At 41.4% G+C, this 20,457-nt stretch overlaps 1 protein-coding gene across 1 annotated transcript; it reads right to left on the bottom strand.

Annotated features, from left to right (window-relative positions):
• Positions 1 to 1,706: 1,706 nt before the first annotated feature.
• LOC105356465 (C-type mannose receptor 2-like) lies at positions 1,707 to 14,465 on the bottom strand. The gene is made up of 3 exons (XM_023965938.2): positions 14,108 to 14,465; positions 13,347 to 13,787; positions 1,707 to 2,453 (listed from the first exon to the last, which is right to left on the bottom strand). Exons 1-3 carry the CDS (start codon positions 14,304 to 14,306, stop codon positions 2,110 to 2,112), a joined length of 984 nt encoding a protein of 327 aa, XP_023821706.2. The 5' UTR covers positions 14,307 to 14,465; the 3' UTR covers positions 1,707 to 2,109.
• Positions 14,466 to 20,457: the final 5,992 nt, after the last annotated feature.

Genomic DNA, 20,457 nt, shown 5'->3' with positions numbered 1-20,457 from the left:
AATAGGGCCTGATGCCCACCGCTAGCAGCTCCAGATTACGGTCGGAGATCACCTTTTTAACTGTCAGAGGATTCGAGTGACACCATGGTCTGTTAGCATACAGGATGAGGCCACCCCCCTTGCTCTTCCCACAGGAGTCTGGATCACGGTCTGCTCTCACGTTGGTAAAACCGGGCAGATCCACGTTAAAATCCGGCACATAGCTGGTTAGCCAGGTCTCTGTGAAGATGAGGAGGCTGCTCTCCATGTAGCAGTGTTGTATCTTGATCAGTCCAGCAAGCTCGTCTGTCTTGTTGGCGTTAACGTTTTCAATGACGGGGGATGCATGGTTTGAAACAACACCGGTTAGCCGGCTTTGCCTTCAGCTTCGCCTTGTGTTTACGACCAGCTCGGCACCCCGGTATTTCCGCCTAAGCTCCGATGGAATAACATGACGGATTCCGGGGTTTTTCTGTTTCCTGTGCATCAGTATTTCTTTCCTGAGATAAACTATTCCACTAATGTTGGCCTGCATTAGTAGATCAAAAAATCTCAAACGTACAAACATTCACACACAGAGCAGCGGATGTGCAGCAGAGGCTGAGATGGAGGTAGCGGAGATGAAGATGTTGAGGTTCTCCTTAGGAATGACCAGGTTAGACAGGATAAGGAACGAGTACATCAGAGGGACGGCTCATGTTGCCTGTGTTAGCGACAAAGTCAGAGAAGCCAGACTGAGATGGTTTGGACATGTTCAGAGGAGGGATAGTGGATATATTGGTAGAAGGATGTTGGAGATGGAGCTGCCTGGCAGGAGGGCAAGAGGACGGCCAAAGAGGAGATATATGGATGTCTTAACAGAGGACATGAAGTTGGCTAATGTTAGGGTAGAAGATGTCCATGATAGAGTGAGGTGGAAAAGGATGATTCGCTGTGGCGACCCCTGATGGGAAAAGCCGAAAGAGAAAGAAGATTACAATGAAAGGTGTATAAATGTTTAGGTAGTCTTTTTCTAATACAAGCCTCTTCACCAAAATATTGAAAAATTATCCAAGTACAGCCTTTGGAAGTGGACCCCGTTGCTGTCCCATTCTGGGTGGGCGCTGTGGCGATGCTCCCATGGCCAGACTGGCTCCTGGTATGAAGAGATTACCAAATGCCGTTTCCTCACAGCAAAGCCAAGCCTTACTTGTTTGTTTGTTTACTTATTTATTTATTTATTTATTTATTCAAACTTGCATAGTCAATAGTCATTCTCATGGGCCATGGGTCATATGTTTTAATGGAGGGGAATGGGAAGGGTGAAGGGTGGGTTGGGTTTTTACTGTAATGTTGTGTGCTTTCTGTTTTTAATGTTTAAGCGTGCATGAGTGCATGAGAAGCGCTATTTTATAAATAAAGTTTGATTTGATTTGATATCGCGATATGTACCATATTGTCAGACTCATCAGATAACACACACCTCTACTAAATGTGTCATTGCATAGCTCTGAGTCTGTTCCATGTCTGATTCCTCCTCGTCCTGTGACAAAACTAAAACATGTTTCCTCCTTTTTTAAGTCACACATTCAAGTTATTTTAATGTAAAAATGAAAAAAAATGAACAAAAACATGAATATTACTATTCTGGTTATGAATTTAGTTTTTCACATTCCTTGAAAGATATTTCAGAGCATAAACGATTGTGAAGGTTGAAGGTTTTTTTTTAGTAAAAAAGAGGAAAACAATTTGATTTGGAGTTTTAAAACCTTTTAATAACTGTCATTTGTTTATACAGAGATTAGCCCTAAATGTGAGATATGCATATCATTTACAAAACAATCAGCATGTAAAAAATATAATCTACAGGTGTACAAATGAAGGCACATTTTATTACTCTCCAAGAAATAAAAGTAAAAGTACTCAACATCAACTTGTCCAGGGTGTACACCACAGCTTCACCCAACAGTAGCACCTAAAAGGCTCCGACATCCCCATGACACCAAAAGTTATGAAGATAGATGGATGTTAAATGACATCCAAACAGCAAACTGTTTCCTCAAATCTAAAATGTTGCTTTGCTAAATGTTTTAAAATTTAATTAAAATAAAAAATCTCGATAGAAAAAGCTTGTGATCATTGAGCAGATGATCATCTTGAACAGAAAAAGTTGAACTTTTCCTCATCATGTTTCTTGAACCACTGGTGTTCTCCTCCTGTCTGCATGGCTCCTGACATGTCACACTCATTCACCTGTTCAGGTGAGGCCCAGTTCTTGTAGTGGACCACCTCATCACTGACCCAGAACCAGAACCCCAGAGTGCAGGTGTAGCGCAGTCCAGTCCACACAAAGGGAGAGGAGGCATTCTTGGTTTTCTCCTGGACCCAGATCTGTTCATCCATGTTAGTGATGGTGACCAGGTCATGGTGGTGATGTCTGCAGTAGTATAAGGCCTCCTCCCAGGTTCTGTTCTCTTTGATCAGGATCACTTGATCTGATGAAGAAGGAACTGATTAAAAAACTGCATCAAAGCTGTTGCTTTGCCCAAGTCATAACTTATGGCTTCATAAAAGCTAAAGTGAACAAAAATGTATATTTAAACATTTAAAATGACAAAAAAGAAGAATCACAAGCATGATCTGCTAGGGGTCTAACAATACGCTAAAATCTCAATTCGGTTTGATTCAGAATTTCATAGGGCTCAGTTTGGAACTGCTGTTTAACAAATCTGCCTGATATGAACGGCCATTTTATGAACTATTATTTTATTGTCATTTATTGTGTGTGTTTTGCTGCTGGACACCTGAATTCCCCCCATAAACCAGCGATCCTCATCAGGTTTGTGAATAAAAAACACAAGCTAGCTCTGATGAATCAAAGGACAAATCTGAAGGGATCTGCTGCTTATCTGAACAACCATCTGACCTGAAGGAACGCTGAAATAGCCAAACATGCCAGGCTTCTCAGGAAGCGTAAGCAGATTGAGATCACTTGGGTTAAAGGCTAAAGGATTTACGTCAAACCACTCATTCCACCGGACCGGTCCAAGGTTCTGGTCGTATACACCACAAAGGACTTTGAGAAGTGTTTGGTCACGGACGTCTGAACCAACATGCAGTAATAAATCAAAGAGTCAAATAATTTCAAGAAACATGGCGCCTGGATTCTGTTCTGACCTGCAGACAACTTTCAGCGCCGCTGATAACAGCCGCTGAAGGATATGGACCTTAATCTAATGTCTGCAGACATAACAGTGAAGAGAACTATAAACTCTGTTTAAACCCAGAAGAACAGCTGTTAATCAGCACAAGAAGGAATACTAACCTTGGTCATTCGACAGATTATGGACCCTTTTATTTCACAGCATTATCTTATAATACTAAAAAAATCAATTCTTATTCAATTATTGAAGATGGTTAAATTGCTTGATTTCTAATGATTTTAATTCACTTGCTTCATTTTTGCTCCAAAAATTGAAAAATTGATTCATGATTTTTTTTAGTGAAACATAATTTGCACATATTTTACTGATATAGTATTTTTTAAACATATACATGTTTTTTTTAAGTAACGTAATCTGCATATATTTTAGATAACTGATTTACATTTGCCATGCTGATTTTTAAAATAGTTGTTTTTTACATAATCATTTAAGTAATTCATCTTTGTCATCTGCTTTATTGATACCAAAGGATTCTTAATTCTGTCTGATACATGTTATGAACCCGATAATAATAAATCACGTAATAAAATGGCTACAGTAGCTCATTTGCTTCCTTCCACTCTATTTCAAGCAATATTTAATTTTATGTCTAATTATCCTAAGTTTAATACGTCATTGTATGTACCACCTTGCCTCTGGTGGTAGGCGGGCGCCTGTGTTTGGCAGCGGAGCAGCCACCAGTGTGTGAATGTGTGTGTGTGACTGGGTGAATGGGTCTGTGACTGTAAAGCGCTTTGTCCTTGTAGGAAGAAAGGCACTATATAAGTATACGCCATTTACCATTTACCATAACTGATGATTGTAATGTTTTGTGTATTATTCTTATTTGAATGGTTGAAATAAACCAAGTCAAATCAAATGAAAAAATATACATAAAAACATACAGCATTTGACTTATTCATTTGTCTTTTCCCTTCATGGATGCTGAAAACAAAGCTGAAGTGTTACCACACAGGAGAGCTTAAGGAGATTGTGTGTGTGTGTGAGTGTGTGTGTGGGGGGGGGGTCCTCATCTCTGGCCTCGCATCTGCATTAGCCATATGTTGTCCATCACCTAATAGTGTCTCTAAGGAAACTCACGGCTAACATTCCTTCCGTCTCAGCACAAGGTTAATACAGGGGCGACTTATGGGTTAGCCCTACCTATAGCCACTAAGACTCATGGGAAGTGGGAAATCTTGTGTGTTGAATTCTTCACCATCACTGAAAAAGCTATGAAGAGAAGTCAGATTCATGCTGTTACACTGTCCGTGTTTGCTCATAATAAATGGGTTTAACTGCTGGAAAGGAGATGGAGCAATCTTTTGCTCTGTCTACTCTATGAGACTTAAAATTAAAAAGAAAAAACAATCAGCCAAACTGCTTTTTCTTTGCTTTTGCTTTTTTTTCTTCTTCTTCTTCACACCGCTCATTCTGGTTCTCATTCTGGTTTAATGTTAACATGTGTTCTAATGATAATCAATTATTATTACATATCGGTATCGTTACTGTTTAATGAAATCATGAATGAATGTTTTCTGAAGATCATCAATCATTTCTAGGCACTGGATTTTGTTACTTGAAAAGAATCTATCAGATCAGAACCGGATTTAAAACACTGTAAAACTATCAAATGAATGAACTCTGTTGGGGTGGGATTATATAAGGTTAATGAGTTCAGTTAATCAGTTAATGATCACTGTATTTAATTAAGCAAATGTGATTTAAAGGATATTTTTGTTTTATTTTCGGTCTTTTTAATCTATGCATTTCATCATTTCTGTAATGAATTTGATAAATATGTGTAATTTCTTTATTGCTTTGACTACAATGCTTGAAATAAATCAATAAATCAAATCAAAATCAAAAAATCATTCTGTAACCAATTAAAATGATAAAGAAAATGGTATTTGACATTTCGGTTTCAAAAAGTTCTCCAGTAAATGTGTAGAAAATTACATTTAGAAATATCTAATTTGACAATTAAAATGGAACAACAGAAATGCTTTTTCATTTTCACCATGTAACTGCATCAATTGACTCAAAAGTAAAGTTAAAAATCAATCCTCCAAAATGCTTTTTCATTTTTTCTTCTTCAACACTGCTTATTTGGTGACATATTTAAAGTGAAAGTGCAAAGAGTTGGAATTGCATTTTCTTTTTCACATCCACATTTCACAAGCCAGTGTAGCATAATTCATTTCCAGTTAGCATGTCATGGGGGACGCAGGGGCGTTGTTGGTCCTTCCAGCAAATGGCAAAGGTTCAGCATGGCAAAATCTGTGCTAGAGCTGTTCATGGGGCTGCAGTTTTCCTCTTACAGCAAAATCAGTGGGAAGCAGCAGGAGATGATCTTCTAAATGTGCTTTTATTATTGTTAAAATTGTTATTAAGGGACTGTTCGCTCATAACTTTTTTAGTCCCTGAAGTCAGTGCTTTTTTTCTTGGCTGCAAGGACCCGGAAGAAGGGTTAAGATTAGGCTAATACGCGCTATCAACATTTAGCCGTGGGTTAACTTAAACTCCGTCCGGGCAATGCCGCAATGACCATCTTGGATGTAAATACGTGGGAATAACAGCCTTTATTTTGTCTGGACATCACTGGAAACACAAATTCCAACGATTGTCAACATAGTTTCTTATGTTCAAGTAGCAGCATTTCTGCCTTCCGGAGCTTCCGGCCACCTATGGCTTTGGTCTAGCGGGCCGGGGAGGGTGCTTTGATAGAGCATTCACTATGTCCAAAGACAAGCTAGTCCAGGGGAAGTTTTAAACCGCGGTCCATCCGGCTGCGGACCTTGGTGCGAAGGTCCGGATCGCAGAAGGCGGAATTGCTGGTACGCAGTCCTGATAAACCATGTAAACAATCAGGAGCACACAGCGTTACAAAACACCCTCCCCCTGCTGCTAACACAAAGCCACGTGCCTGGTCACACTGCTCCTAGACATGTCGGTGCCTTTTAGCAGCCGGCCACACCGAGTTAGCACTGTCGTCATCGCCCCGCCTCCCTCCCGGAAATGCTGACTAGAACTGAATTATGCTACACTTTTCACAATGTGGATGTGAAAAAAGGAAAAAGCAATCCCATCTTTGCATTTTCGTTTTTATTATGTCACAGAATAAGCTACTAGAGAACTTTATGAAAATGACATGTCGAATACCATTTTCTTTATCATTTTAATCAAGTGACAGAAAAAAACGGTGAAGAAGCAGAAATATAAAAACAAATTGAGGAATGATTTTAAAAATTTTTTTTGAATAATTTGATGCAGTCACATTGTGACAATGAAGCAGCTTTTCTGTCAATCCATTTAATTGAATCGGTTAGTTCAAAAGGGGCCCAAGTCCTCAATTTTTCTAAATAGAGATATTATATGTTCTATGGTTTTCAAGGGAAAAGCTTATGTGCAAAACAGTCCCAAGTCTGTTGTAATGTATTGAATATGCTTGACATTTAAAATGCATTACATGCAAAATTCCTGGACTTGGGCCTCTCTTGCATGGGCTTTGCTTTATCCCATAAATGGCAGCACTAGTTATCCAATATGGGAGCACCCCTGTTTAATTCAAGAAGGGCCTAAGTCCGGAGACGTTAGTTTGCTAGTCCTCTGAAATTATAAAAGTGAGGGGCTTCATATTATAGCATTTCTAAGCTATGAACTGGTGCTAAATCTGTGTAAAGTATTAATCATTTGGTGTAGCCTCCCTTTAAGCTATGCAATAAAATCATTTCCTGGAAAAACAAACCTCTTGGACTTGGGCCCCATTTGAACTTCAAAACTTTCAGTTGTAAAATTAGATTTTTCTAATTGAATTTTTCTACACATTTGCCAGAGAACTTTTTGAAAATGAAATATCAAGTACAATTTTCTTTATCATTTTAATTAAGTGACAGAATAAGCGGTGTTGAAGAAGAAGAAAAAATCGGTTTGGCAGATTTGAAAATGAGAAAGCATGTCTGGTATTGACATTTATTTTTAAGTATGCTACAGAGATGCTTTCATACTTTTGTCTTTTGAACCCTAAAATTGAGAATTTTAAAGCAAGCTATTGACTGAACGAAACGTCACACTACGGTAGCCCCACTTGGACAAACTACGTAGAGTGAAGATCTGCTCGGGCTCTACATATTTTAATTTCACGTTCCCTTTTGTAACCTAAAGTTATTTTCCTTCATAAATTGTGTCTGACAATATTCTTTGTAAATTTTATAAAAAGATTTTGCCACAATCCGCTTGTTATTCCAGTTTAAGTTCAGTGATTATGGCTGAAAATGTTGTTAGCACGGCTAAATGTTGTGCTTCCGGTTCCAATCTGCCAATAAAAAAGCACTGGGCGCAGGGATTATAAAAACTATAAGCAAACATGCAATCAATAATAATCATAACAATAATAAAAGCATGTTTAGAAGACAATGTCACTCTATAATGGAACTCTGTTTGTTTACAACAGACGTCATAATATTTTCGTCTATGATGGTATCGTACTTTGTCCAGACCAATTACTATCTGACACGTCATCGGACCAACGGACAGCCAATCACATAATGTGACGTAAGCATTAGTCCCAGGACCCCGAAGGACCCTGGACAGATGTTCCAGGCCGAACGGTTATTGTACCTACAGCGGTTTTAGGCACAGGTAATACCGGCAATTGTCCGGTGCGCAAATTTAATGTTGAGGCAGCGGTGGTGACAGCGGCTCAGTGCTTGGAAAAATATCTGGTCCACTATTGGGTTCCTATTATCTGTTCTATCAGAGTTTGTAACAGCCAGAAGCCTTTGAATTCCTGTCCCTGCAGCTGCTCCTGTCTGTGTCACATGCGGCTGCGCGAGTGAGAACGAAAGAAGAGGGGTGGGGCGGGCTCTATCTGACAGGTGAATCGGGAACGCGGAGGAGAGCTGCCTGTTGCCCAATACCAGGATCACCACGTGCTTTTAGATTCCTCAGCTAATGCTAATTATGTCATTCTTTATGAACTATTGTAGACATTTTGATGACATCTTTATTTCCCATCTAGAGATAGACAGAGATGGAATGAACCTAAAAGGTGAAGAAAATGCATTCCTCCAGCCAGCCACCGCGCCTCTGTTGGAAATAAGCCAAAACTCACCTTCCTATATAAAGACTTCTTAACTCACCTTATTGTCCGAGTCTCCTTCTGGGTTACAGCATCTGGGTCACTCCGAATTATAGTCTTACCATGATAGAACGAACTGGCCAAACTCCTGACCCAGCTGACCCAGAAGGGCTCCAACACACCTTATCCATACAAGGAAATCTTCTTATACGTCAAGCGGAGGCCATCACTCTCATATCCTCGGCCCAGTGGGATCTTTTTCGTCACCTCGACAGCATCACGCAAATACTCAGTGCTGCTACTAGCCAACATGCTAATCCCGCAGCTGCTGCTCAAGTTCCCGTCAACAACATCACTTCCGCCGATATCCCGGAAAATGTCCGTCTCCAGCCGGAACCTTTCTACGGCGATGTTGAAACCAGTGGGGGGTTCCTACTTCAGTGCCAACTCATTTTCCAACAGGCTCCCAGATACTACCAAGCCGATCATAGCAGAATTTCACTGATTGTAAACTCTCTCCGCAGCAAGGCACTACAATGGGCCCAAGCCTTTCTGGCCTCACATCCCATCACTCATCTTCGGTACGACCGGTTCATAGCGGATTTCCGACTAGTCTTCGATCAGTCTCGAAAGCAGGAAGAAGCAGTCCGGCGGTTACTAAGTCTCCAACAAGGTAACCGCCCGGTAAGCGATCATCTGATAGATTTCCGCAATTTTAGCGGTCGAAACGGGTTGGCCATATGCTGCTCTTAAAGGAATTTTTTATCAGTCACTAAACGAACGTATCAAGGATCATTTATGTTCACAGCCAGAAGCGGACTCATTTGAAGATCTCGTTACTGCTGCCCTAAGGTCCGACTTCCGGCTACGAGAACGTCTCGCAGAACAAAGACGTAAGCCTCCGCTTCCTCCGGTTAATCCATCTCCTCCTGTGTATGTGATTCAACCTTCAAATCGATGAAACCCCTGACAATGTTTCCGAGGAACCCATACAGATCGGTCATTCTAAGTTAACCCCCGAAGAACGTTTAAAACGGCGCGTCGAGGGCTTATGTTTCTATAGTGGCCAAGCCGGTCATATGGTCTCCGAATGCCGCGCAGGTTTAACCCCCCGCTAGATGACAGGCCACGGGGGAAAGTTTCTGAACTCATCCACAATTCCAAGTTTTTATTTGTTCCTGTCAAGATCAGTCACAGAAATAAAGTCTTCGAAGTCAAGGCTCTCATAGACTCAGGGGCAGAACATAGTCTTATTGACCAACGTCTCGTTCAGGAACTCTCTCTTCCTGTTGAAACTCTCGCTAATCCTGTTAAGGCTGCCGGCCTAGGAGGCAAACAACTTAATCGCATCACTACGCGCACCAGCCCCTTTCTCCTTTTTACCTCGGGAAATCACCGGGAGTACCATAAGTTTTTCATTACTCATTGTCAACAGACCCCGATAATCCTGGGGTTTTCCTGGCTCCAGATTCACAATCCGTGCATAGAGTGGAGCTCGCCCCGTATCGCTAACTGGACCACCTACTGTATGGCTAATTGCCTCCATTCCGCCTTGCCCATTCCCAACGCTCCTGATTCTGCTCAAGATGAAGAAATTGACCTGTCTAAGGTTCCAGTCTGTTATCATGATCTTCGTACTGTTTTCAGTAAAGCTAAGGCTAGCTACTAAAAGTGTGATTTTCATGTATCAACCGTCCCCTTCTTGGGATACATAATTGAAGCTGGCAACATACGCCCGGACCCCGCTAAAATTGAGGCCGTCGCTCAGTGGGAAGTACCCCAGACTTGAAAGAAGCTTCAACAGTTTTTGGGTTTTACAAATTTTTACCGCCGCTTTATCCGGAACTACAGCAGCATAGCGGCGCCTCTCACTCAACTCACCTCCATTAATAAACCCTACGCTTGGAACCCTGCTGCTGATTCTGCATTCCAGAAACTAAAAACGCTTTTCGTTTCAGCCCCCATCCTGATCCAACCAGACATCACCAGGCAATTTATCGTGGAGGTGGACGCCTCTGATTCCAGTGTGGGGGCGGTTCTGTTGCAACGGGAAGACAGCTCTGGAAAGCTCAAACCGCGCGCTTTCTTTTCCCGCAAACTAAGCCCGGCTGAGCAAATCTATGATGTGGGCAACCGGGAGTTACTGGCTATTAAGTTGGCCTTGGAAGAATGGCACCACTGGCTGGAGGGAGCAGAACAACCATTCATAGTGTGGACAGATCATAAAAATCTTGCCTTTCTCCGCAGCGCTAAACGCTTAAACTCCCGCCAGGCCCGGTGGTGTTTGTTTTTTTGACCGCTTTCACTCTACTATCACTTACAGTCCTGGCAGCCGTAATGTTAAGCCTGACGCCTTGTCTCGTAAATATTCCACCACTGATTCCAACTCTGACTCTTCCATCCTTCCTACGTCCTGTTTTGTTGGTAGACTCACCTGGGTGAGAGCAAAGTCTAGCATGCTCAAGGTGAGATCTCCGCCGGAACATCTTGTCCCACTGGCACTCTGTATGTCCCTGATTCCCTCAGGTCTGAGGTCATATCCTGGGGACACACGTCCCGCATTGCCTGCCACGGGGGAGTCTACAGGACCATCCGCCTCTTAAAGCGCCGCTTTTTCTGGCCCACTCTCCCAGCAGGACGTCAGAGAGTACATCTCTGCCTGCAGTACCTGCGCCCGTTCTAAGTCCTCCAACAGGCCTCCCTCTTGACATCTACTGCCCCTATCCATGCCAAGCTGTCCCTGGTCACATATTGCGGTGGATTTCGTTACAGGGCTTCCACCGTCGCAAGGCCATACGGTAATTCTCACAATCATTGACCGTTTTTCTAAAGCCGCTCAATTCATTCCCCTGCCCCAGTTGCCCTAGTCCACCACGTTTTCCACCATCATGGGGTTCCCAGCGAAATCCTGTCTTACCGCGGACAACAATTCACTTCCCAAGTGTGGAAGGCTTTCTGCTCCGCCCTCTGAGCCACTGTCAGCCTTACCTCCAGGTACCACCCTCAAGGCAATGGACAGGCAAAACGGGCAAACCAGGAACTGGAGGCGGCTCTCAGATGTCTGGTGGCCCAGAATCAGGACTGGTCCAAATACCTGGTGTGGGTGGAGTATGCCCACAATTCCCATTCATCCACTGCCACCGGGATATCACCTTTTGAGGCTTCCGTGGGCTACTCACCCCCTTTGTTTCCTTCCCAGGAAATGGATCTGGGAGTGCCCTCGGTCCAGCTCCACCTCCAGCGGTGTCGTGACATCTGGCTGCAGACCAGGGCGGCTCTCCTCCGCACCAAGGAGAGCAACTGCCAGATAGCCAACCGTCATAGGGTGGTGAGTCCCAATTATCAGTCTGGACAGAAGGTTTGGTTGTCTGCTCGTAACATTCCTCTACAGGCCTCGTCCCGGGATCTGTCTCCTAAGTTCATTGGACCCTACACCGTTGACCGTGTCATCAATCCTGTCTGCGTCAAGCTACATCTTCCTGCTGCCCTCAAGATCAATCCCACATTCCACGTTTCTCAAATCAAGCCAGTTACTGAGAGTCCGCTTTCCCCGCCGTCCACTTCCCCGCCAACCCCCGGTACCATCGACGGCGCCCCGGCCTTTACGGTCAGTAGGATTTTGGATGTCCAGCACCGTGGGCGAGGGTTGCAGTTCTTGGTGGACTGGGAGGGGTATGGTCCGGAAGAATGTTCGTGGATCTCCCGTTCCCTCATTCTGGACCATACCCTCATCGATGACTTTTACCGCGCCCACCCTGACCGTCGTCTTGGACCGCCTGTTGGCGGTCGTTGAGGGGGGGGGTACTGACATGGTGCTTCTGCCAGCTACTCTCCCCCTCCCCCGTCTGCTCTGTTCTGGACGCGACCAGCTGCCACCACTTACCTCATCACTGCCGCCTTTTTAAGGATCTCCTGGATCCTCTGTCGGTGCCAGTTCGTTTTACCTCCCACGGTGCATCGTCAGGCTCGATCATGTTCTTGTTCTGTTTACCAAGTTCCGTGTTACTTATTGCTCTTCTCGTCTTTGCCTCAGGAAATATCTACTCTGGATCTCACCTGGTCGCAGTCCTCTGGTTTCACGCCGTCTCATATATTATAGTCTTACCATGACACATATAGTACAAGTGATTGAACCGACATACAGAAAGACAGCAGTACCGTCTGACTGCATAGGTTTTGTGCAATCCAATGTGAGGCTCAGCGGGCTGGTGCCTCATCGCACGTCACTTCTTAGTATCTGAATGGCAAATGTGGAAATTCAGCGATTTTGAAAAGAAAAAACACCCAAAAATGGTACATTTAAATGGAAAATGACTGCAAAGCACAAATTACTGATTAAATATAATAATTGAATTTATTTTTTCTCTTTTCTTCCCATATATTCCTATGCTGAACTATATTCCTGTGCTGAACCTGTGCCCATAAACACACACTTAATGCCTGAGACTTGCTTTGTTTCATTGTCTGTTACCTTTAACAGATATTTTTGTAGACGTTCAGTACTAAACTTGAGTTGGTTTGCAGCATTGACCGTCTGGTAGAACTGGATTTCTGTTACCCATCCCTCCTCATGATCCAAACAGGAAGTACTCAGTGGTACCAAAAAGCCAAAATCCCATAGACTTCTATTGAGGAATGAACAGCTGTCATTCTTGTTAGAATAACCATCCTTGCTCTGCCCTTTTTTTAAAATTTGTTCTTGCTTATTCTAATTTTTAAAATCTTTTTTCAGTGTTCCAATTTATTCAAGTTATAAACTGGCCAGTCAGATGCTTCAATAAAAGTAGGTGGTCTCACTATCAAAACATTTGATTGACAGATTCTTGCCATAGAAACGATGATTCAAATTGATTCAGACCAATCACTGCTTACTGACGTCTTCTGGCTCCAACGTGGTGGCGTCCACATTGAAAAAAAATGGCAACTGAATTGACTTCATTTTGTTAAAACCAGAAACAGAAGCAAACTATTTTCTATGAATGACGTCACACTCGCTCAGTCCAGTTCTTCTGTCTTACAGTCAATGCTTTTCAGTCAAGTAATAAAATAAACAAATGTAACTGGTGAGGAAAAAGGTTTTCTGTAATTGTTGTAGGAGCCAATACCTGTATAGCAGATGAAGGGTCTTTTATCTGTACAGTCTTCACTGATCAACTCGCCTCTGTCATTCATCATGATGCAGTCTTTGTTTCCAGTCTTTCTGGGATCCCAGAATGTAAAAGAGAACCTGCTCCCATCTGACCAAGCCCGGGTTTCTCTGGTTAGGCCAATAAAGATGTGATCAATTGTGCAGAAATTCAGTAATGATTCCATGGTCACATAGGTTGCTCCGTTATTTAGCTTGAATAGCTCAGCTTGCTTCTTTTTCTGATGCTGCTCCAGAGACTGGTTTGATCCTAAACCTAAGCAAAAGCAAGCCTCCTCCAGCTCCTTCAGCTGTTGTGTTCCACCAACTAGACCCGTGTGTTTCTCTTCACAGTACTCTTGGGCTTCATACCAAGTCTTTTCATGCCCAAAGAAGTACAGTTTTTTGGATGAGTCTTTATCTGTGGAGTAAAAACAAACAAATAAAAACCTGCTGTCTCTTTAGAGGAAAACCAATTTGCAAAGCAGTCTATTTAACATAAAATTTACATTCTAGTCAGTCACTATTTAGATTTGACATGGTGGCTTTTTCTGTTTTTATGTTACTTCAAGTTTTGGACGACAAGGCAGTTTTTTTTTTTTACAACTTTCTTCACAAGAACAGTCAATTAGGCCCTACTTTCACTTGAAGACAGGTTCAAGTACTTTATTTTCACCCCTGCAGAGGTGGGAACAAACCCTAATTTCTGCAAATCTGCAAACAAACATGTCTTCTGGTTACCATTGTAGCAGAGAAAATGTGTTGGATTTTCACAGGAAACAGCCTCCCACTCTGCCTTGGAGTTTTTCCATATTGCCCCACAGTTCTTTCCATCCTTTGGTTCTCCACTGCCCCACTTTGTGTCGCTCTCATTGAAATGCAGACCAGATAGAGACCAACGCCATGTGTTGTTGTTATGCAAACCAATCCAAGCCTCCATCGGCTTCTCTGAGGCCTTTCTGAGTTGGTCTAAGTCTGCCGTGCTCCTCAATGTGGCCAGATCCGTGTGAAATTCTCTGCAGAACCGCTGAGCGTCAGTCCAGTTCAGTTTCTGACCAATATAGTTATATTTGTGCAACTGACACGTGAAAATAACGAACAGATCTGTGAGAAAAACAGAATTTACAATTAGAAAAGTCTGCTTGTCAACAATAGGACGAGATGTAAAAAAATATTGTAATTAAATTCATATTTATACTTTTGCTGTATGAAACATTACTGAAAATCCACTTACCACCAAGAAGAAACAGAAACAAAACCAACTTCATTTTGAACTGAAGGTCTTTTAAAGCTGAAGAAGAAAAGTCATTTCAGATTTCTTCATTTTGAACTTTTTTTCAAACCACATTAACTTTTACTTCATTAAAACATTTATTATTGTTCATATTTTTCCATCTCAGCTGATTTACTTAAATATTCAAATGATCTGTTATGGAGGGACATTTACATGACTCTCTGTCCTGATGGCAAATATACCCTATTTAACTCTAAAGGTTTAAAAAATTACATATTTATTGGTAAACAAATGAATTCCTGAAAAACAAACATCATTTTCAATTTACAGTCAGAATTTTAAAGTAATTTATTATTAAAAAGTATAATTTTTTCTATATTAAAGTATAAAAAGTAAATAAGTGTGTTTTTTTAATAAATTTTACAATAATTGAAATATGCTAGCTTTTGAATTTGTTTTAATGTGTTACTATTTTATTTATTTATTTATTCTTGTGCAAGGTTATAATTTATTATTATTTTTATTAAATACAAGCATAAACAGATGTAAATGTGAAATACTTAACTACACAAATGCATTTTTTATTACAGTGCATTATATTTAAAATATAAAGACATTCATTCTTGACAGTGGTAAATAAGTTGGAAAATAATCAGAATTAAAATATATGTAAATGAAGCCTATTTAACTTAATAATTTGGATCTGTGCAATTATTAAAAGTGGATATTCATTAATCCTGATTTAATATGCAAAAAACAATAAATGTAAAAATGCTAAAATTACTTATATCTTTAAAACTGGTAACATAAAATGTCTTTATGTTCACACCAGAATTTTTTTAATGTTCTTTTTCTGTTTAAATTTTTTCATAACTGCCCAAACTAACTGTAATTTGACATTTTTTCTGACGGCCTGAACTAACAGCTGTAATTTTAAAAACCCATTAAATATTCAGACAGCAGGTACTTTCTTACCTGCAGAGTTTCTCCTGAGCTTCAGTCTGATCTTCAACCTTCTGCTCTGATGTGTTGATGTGAAATGTTGACAGCATCAGTTCATCTTTGTACTTTATTAAAATCGTAAATATTTGAATAGAAAGTTGCCTCAAACACATTAGCTGGATCATTACAGAAGGTGACTGTTGTGTTTCGTGTCAGAGGCAGGTTTGAATCTTTTCCTGCAGCAGTTTGTTGCGTGCGTTCCCTCTGCTCACACAGAGGTACATAATGGCTGACAGTGTTTACCTGCTATACCACAGGAAATATGATGATGTGATTCAAACTTTACTGAGTATGGTGTCATGTTTTCAATGCGAGGCGGACCCAGACGCTGGAACCCAGAAAGAGCACAGGTGGCATGTAAGAGGCAGGTAAGAGTGTTTATTGTTTTTCCAGGGATGGAACTTTGAGTAGGCGAGAGGTGATCCAGATGGGCAAACGGCTGTGGCACGGCTGGAGGAACGAGCGCGGCGATTCACCGATTCGTTCCAAACGGCAGAGAGAGGGGTCCACACTGACGTCACTCGTGGGCAGGAATCCTGAGACAAGGAGACAAGGTTAGAGCCAGAACTTGGATTAGGACTAGAAGCACAAGAGCTAGACAAAACCATACTAGTCACCGTAATGGGTAACGATCTGGCGTTGATTAGTGGCGTTGGATCTCATTTTAAACAGCAGAGGATGATGAGTGGAGTGACGGCAGCTGGAGGGTAATCAGGAACAGAGTGGAGCCAAGCTGGAGGGGGAGGAGTCTGACCGAGGCACCATGACATATGGAAAGTTTCTGTCTCTTGAAAGCCAAGAGAGATAGATTGATACTCTTCACCCCCTTCATACATGCCACAAATGCAGTGTCATCAGATAATTTTTGCACATGACGTGTACCAGAGCAGAAGTCAGTGTTGTAGAGTAGTGGTCTCCAGACACCAGGCCGTGGATCGGTACCGGTCCGAGGAATAATTGGCACTGGGCCGCAGAAAAAACAAGTAATTATGCCTGGTTCTTTTTTTTCTTTTAATTTTCGACAATCTTTTATTTTAAAAGATCTTTTATTTTGAAAAATAACCAGATTCTAAGCGGAGGCCCCGGCGAAGATCTAGGACACGCTTGACTGGAGAGACTATGTCTCTAGGTTGGGGCGGTAATGTCTGGGTTACTCCTAGCTCCTCTGGGGGGATGGAAGTCTGGACAACTTTTTTTAGACAACTACCCCCACGACCCGCTCCCAGATGAGTGGAAGAAGATGTGCTGTGCTGGTGCTACACCAGAAAAGTTGTATGTGGAAGGTTTCCTTGCGAGTGGATAAGGGATCAGTGCAGGGACAGAAGAACAGATGGAGGAACAGCTATGACTTCAAGACAAAAAATAAAAAAAACAACAGTAGGCCACAAAGAGTCCTGTTAAAAATATGGATTTATTGCAACAGGCGAATTCCCACACACGGAGTCTGTTTACATAGTAATCACAACGTTCATTGGTAGAGTATGTTACAAGAGATTGACGTTCCACTGGTGTTATCTGTTATTTATATTCTTGTTGAAAGACTTTTTTTTGTGAGGATCAGAGGTGTTTTCTTTTTACAATTGGACCAAAATTAAGCAACCACTCTCCGTCGGCTGCGGTAAAATCCCCAGAGGGTTGACCGGTCCCCAGCCACATAAAGGTCAGGAAACACTGGTGTAGAGGGTGAAGAGGAGAGGCAAAAGAACTGAGAATTGTGCCTGGTGGGGCCTCTGTACTGCTGGTCACCTTGGAGGACCAAAAGTTCCCCATCCTGACAAACTGTGGTTTGTTCACCAGATAGTCCATAATCCAGGTCACCAGCTGGGGGGTCACTGCCAGTGAGAGGAGCTTCTGCTTTAGTAGAAGGGGGTTGGATGGTATTAAAAGCAAAAAACAGCATCCTCACAGTGCATAAGTTAAAAGAGGGTCCAGTGTAGGAGGAGGAGAATGGCGTCCTCCAGTCTGATCTTGAACTGGAGAGGGTCCTTTCCCTGCCACCCCTGGGGTCCCAGAAGCTGCAGGCCCAGTCACCGAAGTGTCTTTGTGACGTGTGAAGTGAGGGCGACTGGCATGTAGTCGATTAGCTCGCTGGGACAGCTCTTTTTGGGGACAGGAACACCTGATGGAAGGAGGGTAATCATTGGGGCCTGGTAAAAGGGATGGAGGGCTACACGAGGAGGGAAAGATTAAATGGTGATAAGGAAGGCTAGAGGAAGGCTGCAGGAGGGGGCCAGCAGATGGGTGACTACAGGAATGGGTGTTCCAAATGATTTTTATAACTTAACTTTTCCACATTTACAAACTTGATTTATTTTGAAAATAAAAAATGAAATACTGCAAAGACATTTGCAGATCTATAAGCTTTTAGTTTAAAAATTTTGGAGCATTTCATTAAAACAATAATAAAAAACGAACTCAGTAAAAAAAATTAGGAAAAAGCCTGTAATCAGTGAGTTAATTTCACTTTGAAAACATAACTTCTGAAAATAAAAAGGACAGTTTTAGGATGGAAATAACATCAGCAGGTAAAAAAATAAGGTCATAAATGTCATGTTGCCCCTGGTAGCTATACTTCCCCTCCCCTCTCTGCTCCTGACTCTACCAGCTGTGACCACTCACCTCATCAACCTTCAGCTCTTTATAAGGAGACCCAGCTCCTGCATTCTTAGCCAGTTCGTTGCCCCTGATGGTGCTTAGTCTGGTCTTTAGAGTCATATCTTGCTCCTATGTTTTGGCTCCTCACTAACTTTGTTCTCCTGCCTCAGGACTACAAACCACCAATGTCACGTGAGTCAGATGTCACTACGAGCAGCCGCTCCTGAAACTCCTGAGAAATCCAAACCACGTCAAGACCTCCAGTCACGCCACAAATCCTGAACTCACCAAGATCTGCAGCCACGCCACGATTCCTAACCACGCTGGATCAAAATAAATCCTATTACCTATGATCCTACTTACCTGTGTTTTCCCTCCGGGTTCCAGCATCTGGGTCGGTCTCGCCTACTAATCATGACAATAAACATAAATAATAATAATAAATAATAATTTATCTCGTCTTCGTTCAAGAAAAATATAACCAGATAATTTAGGAATTATGTAATCATTGAGCAGATTTTCACTTTGGACAGATAAAGTTGAACTTCTCATCATGTTTCTTGAACCACTTGTGTTCTCCTCCTGTCTGCATGGCTCCTGACATGTCACACTCATTCACCTGTTCAGGTGAGGCCCAGTTCTTGTAGTGGACCACCTCATCACTGACCCAGAACCAGAACCCCAGAGTGCAGGTGTAGCGCAGTCCAGTCCACACAAAGGGAGAGGAGGCATTCTTGGTTTTCTCCTGGACCCATCTCTGTTCCTCTGGGTTAGTGATGGTGACCAGGTCATGGTGGTGATGTCTGCAGTAGTATTATTTATTTGCTTGTTTTGTTGTATTTTGAGGACCCCCTTGAAAACGAGATGATACATCTCAAGGGGCTTATCCTCTAAACAAATAAATTGAAATTGAAATTGTATAAGGCCTCCTCCCAGGTTCTGTTCTCTTTGATCAGGATCACATGATCTGATGGGGGATAGGGGTATTATTATTATATCATATATATATATTATTATAACTAACAATAACTCCCATATATCATATCTTTAACGTCTGTATTGAAAAAAAGGGACAAAGTCTAAACAAAATAATTCCGCACACAAAAAGTTTGTGAAACTCTAAACATTTTGAAACATAAAAGCAAAGAATTGGCAGAAACTTTTGTTTGAATGAAACTAAAAGTCTGTCTTTCTGTCTCCGTCTGTCTGTCTGTCATAAATAGAGCTGAATAAACTCTCTTGGCTTTCAAGAGACAAAAACCTTCCATACTCAGTAAAGTTTGAATCTCATCACCATATTTCCTGTGGTGTAGCAGGTAAACACTGTCAGCCATTATGTACCTCTGTGTGAGCAGAGGGAACTCACACAGCAAACTGCTGCAGGAAGAAATTCAAACCTGCCTCTGACACGAAACACAACAGTCACCTTCTGTAATGATCCAGCTAATGTGTTTGAGGCAATTTTCTGTTCAAATATTGACGATTTTAATAAAGTACAAAGATGAACTGATGCTGTCAACATTTCACATCAACACATCAGAGCAGAAGGTTGAAGATCAGACTGAAGCTCAGGAGAAACTCTGCAGGTAAGAAAGTACCTGCTGTCTGAATATGTGATGGATTTAATAAAACCCTTGTGCTATCTTTGATGACCCTACCCTTACATTGACGTGTTCTCCCAACCATGACAAAGGTGGATAAAGGTGGAAAGATTTCATGTAATCTATGGACGCCATGAAGATCACAAATCATTGAAGGAAAAAGGTTTAACACACTGTTTAGTGGGTCTAGATGACCCAACTCCCATTGTTAAAGTGCCTAGGATAGCACAAGGGTTATAACAGCTGTTAATCAGGCTGTCCACAGATTCAGATTAAATATCAAATCACAAGGAATATATCTACACGTGTTTAGATTGAATGCACTGCAATAAAAAATGCATTTGTGTACTTAAGTATTTCCTATTTATATATTTTTATATTTTTATTTAATAAATTCTAAACTCATGCGAGAATTAAAATAAAAACAAAATAAAAAACACATTTAAAGAAATAAAAAGGATTCTGTTTCAATCAATGTCAAATTAATTGATGTAAAAACACACTTTTTTATATTTTAACATAAGAACATTTTTTATACTTTTTATAATAAATCACTTTAATATACTAACAGTAAATTAAAAATGATTTATGTGTTTACGGAATTCATTTATTTACCAATTTATATGTAATTTTTTAAACCTTTAGAGTTAAATAGGGTG

The sequence above is a fragment of the Oryzias latipes genome, chromosome 18, assembly GCF_053564925.1.
Source record: "Oryzias latipes strain Hd-rR chromosome 18, Olatipes_Hd-rR_3.1".
Taxonomy (NCBI): domain Eukaryota; kingdom Metazoa; phylum Chordata; class Actinopteri; order Beloniformes; family Adrianichthyidae; genus Oryzias; species Oryzias latipes.
The sequence above is the reverse complement of the archived record's forward strand: the minus strand, read 5'-3'. Positions and strand labels throughout refer to the sequence as shown.

Coding starts and splice junctions, on each gene's coding strand:
- LOC105356465 (XM_023965938.2), bottom strand. CDS start 14,306: ATGGAGGCTTGGATTGGTTTGCATAACAACAACACATGGCGTTGGTCT. Junction 13,788..14,107: donor ACATTTTCTCTGCTACAATG/GTAACCAGAAGA, acceptor TTTACTCCACAG/ATAAAGACTCATCCAAAAAA. Junction 2,454..13,346: donor ACCCTTCATCTGCTATACAG/GTATTGGCTCCT, acceptor CTTCTTCATCAG/ATCAAGTGATCCTGATCAAA.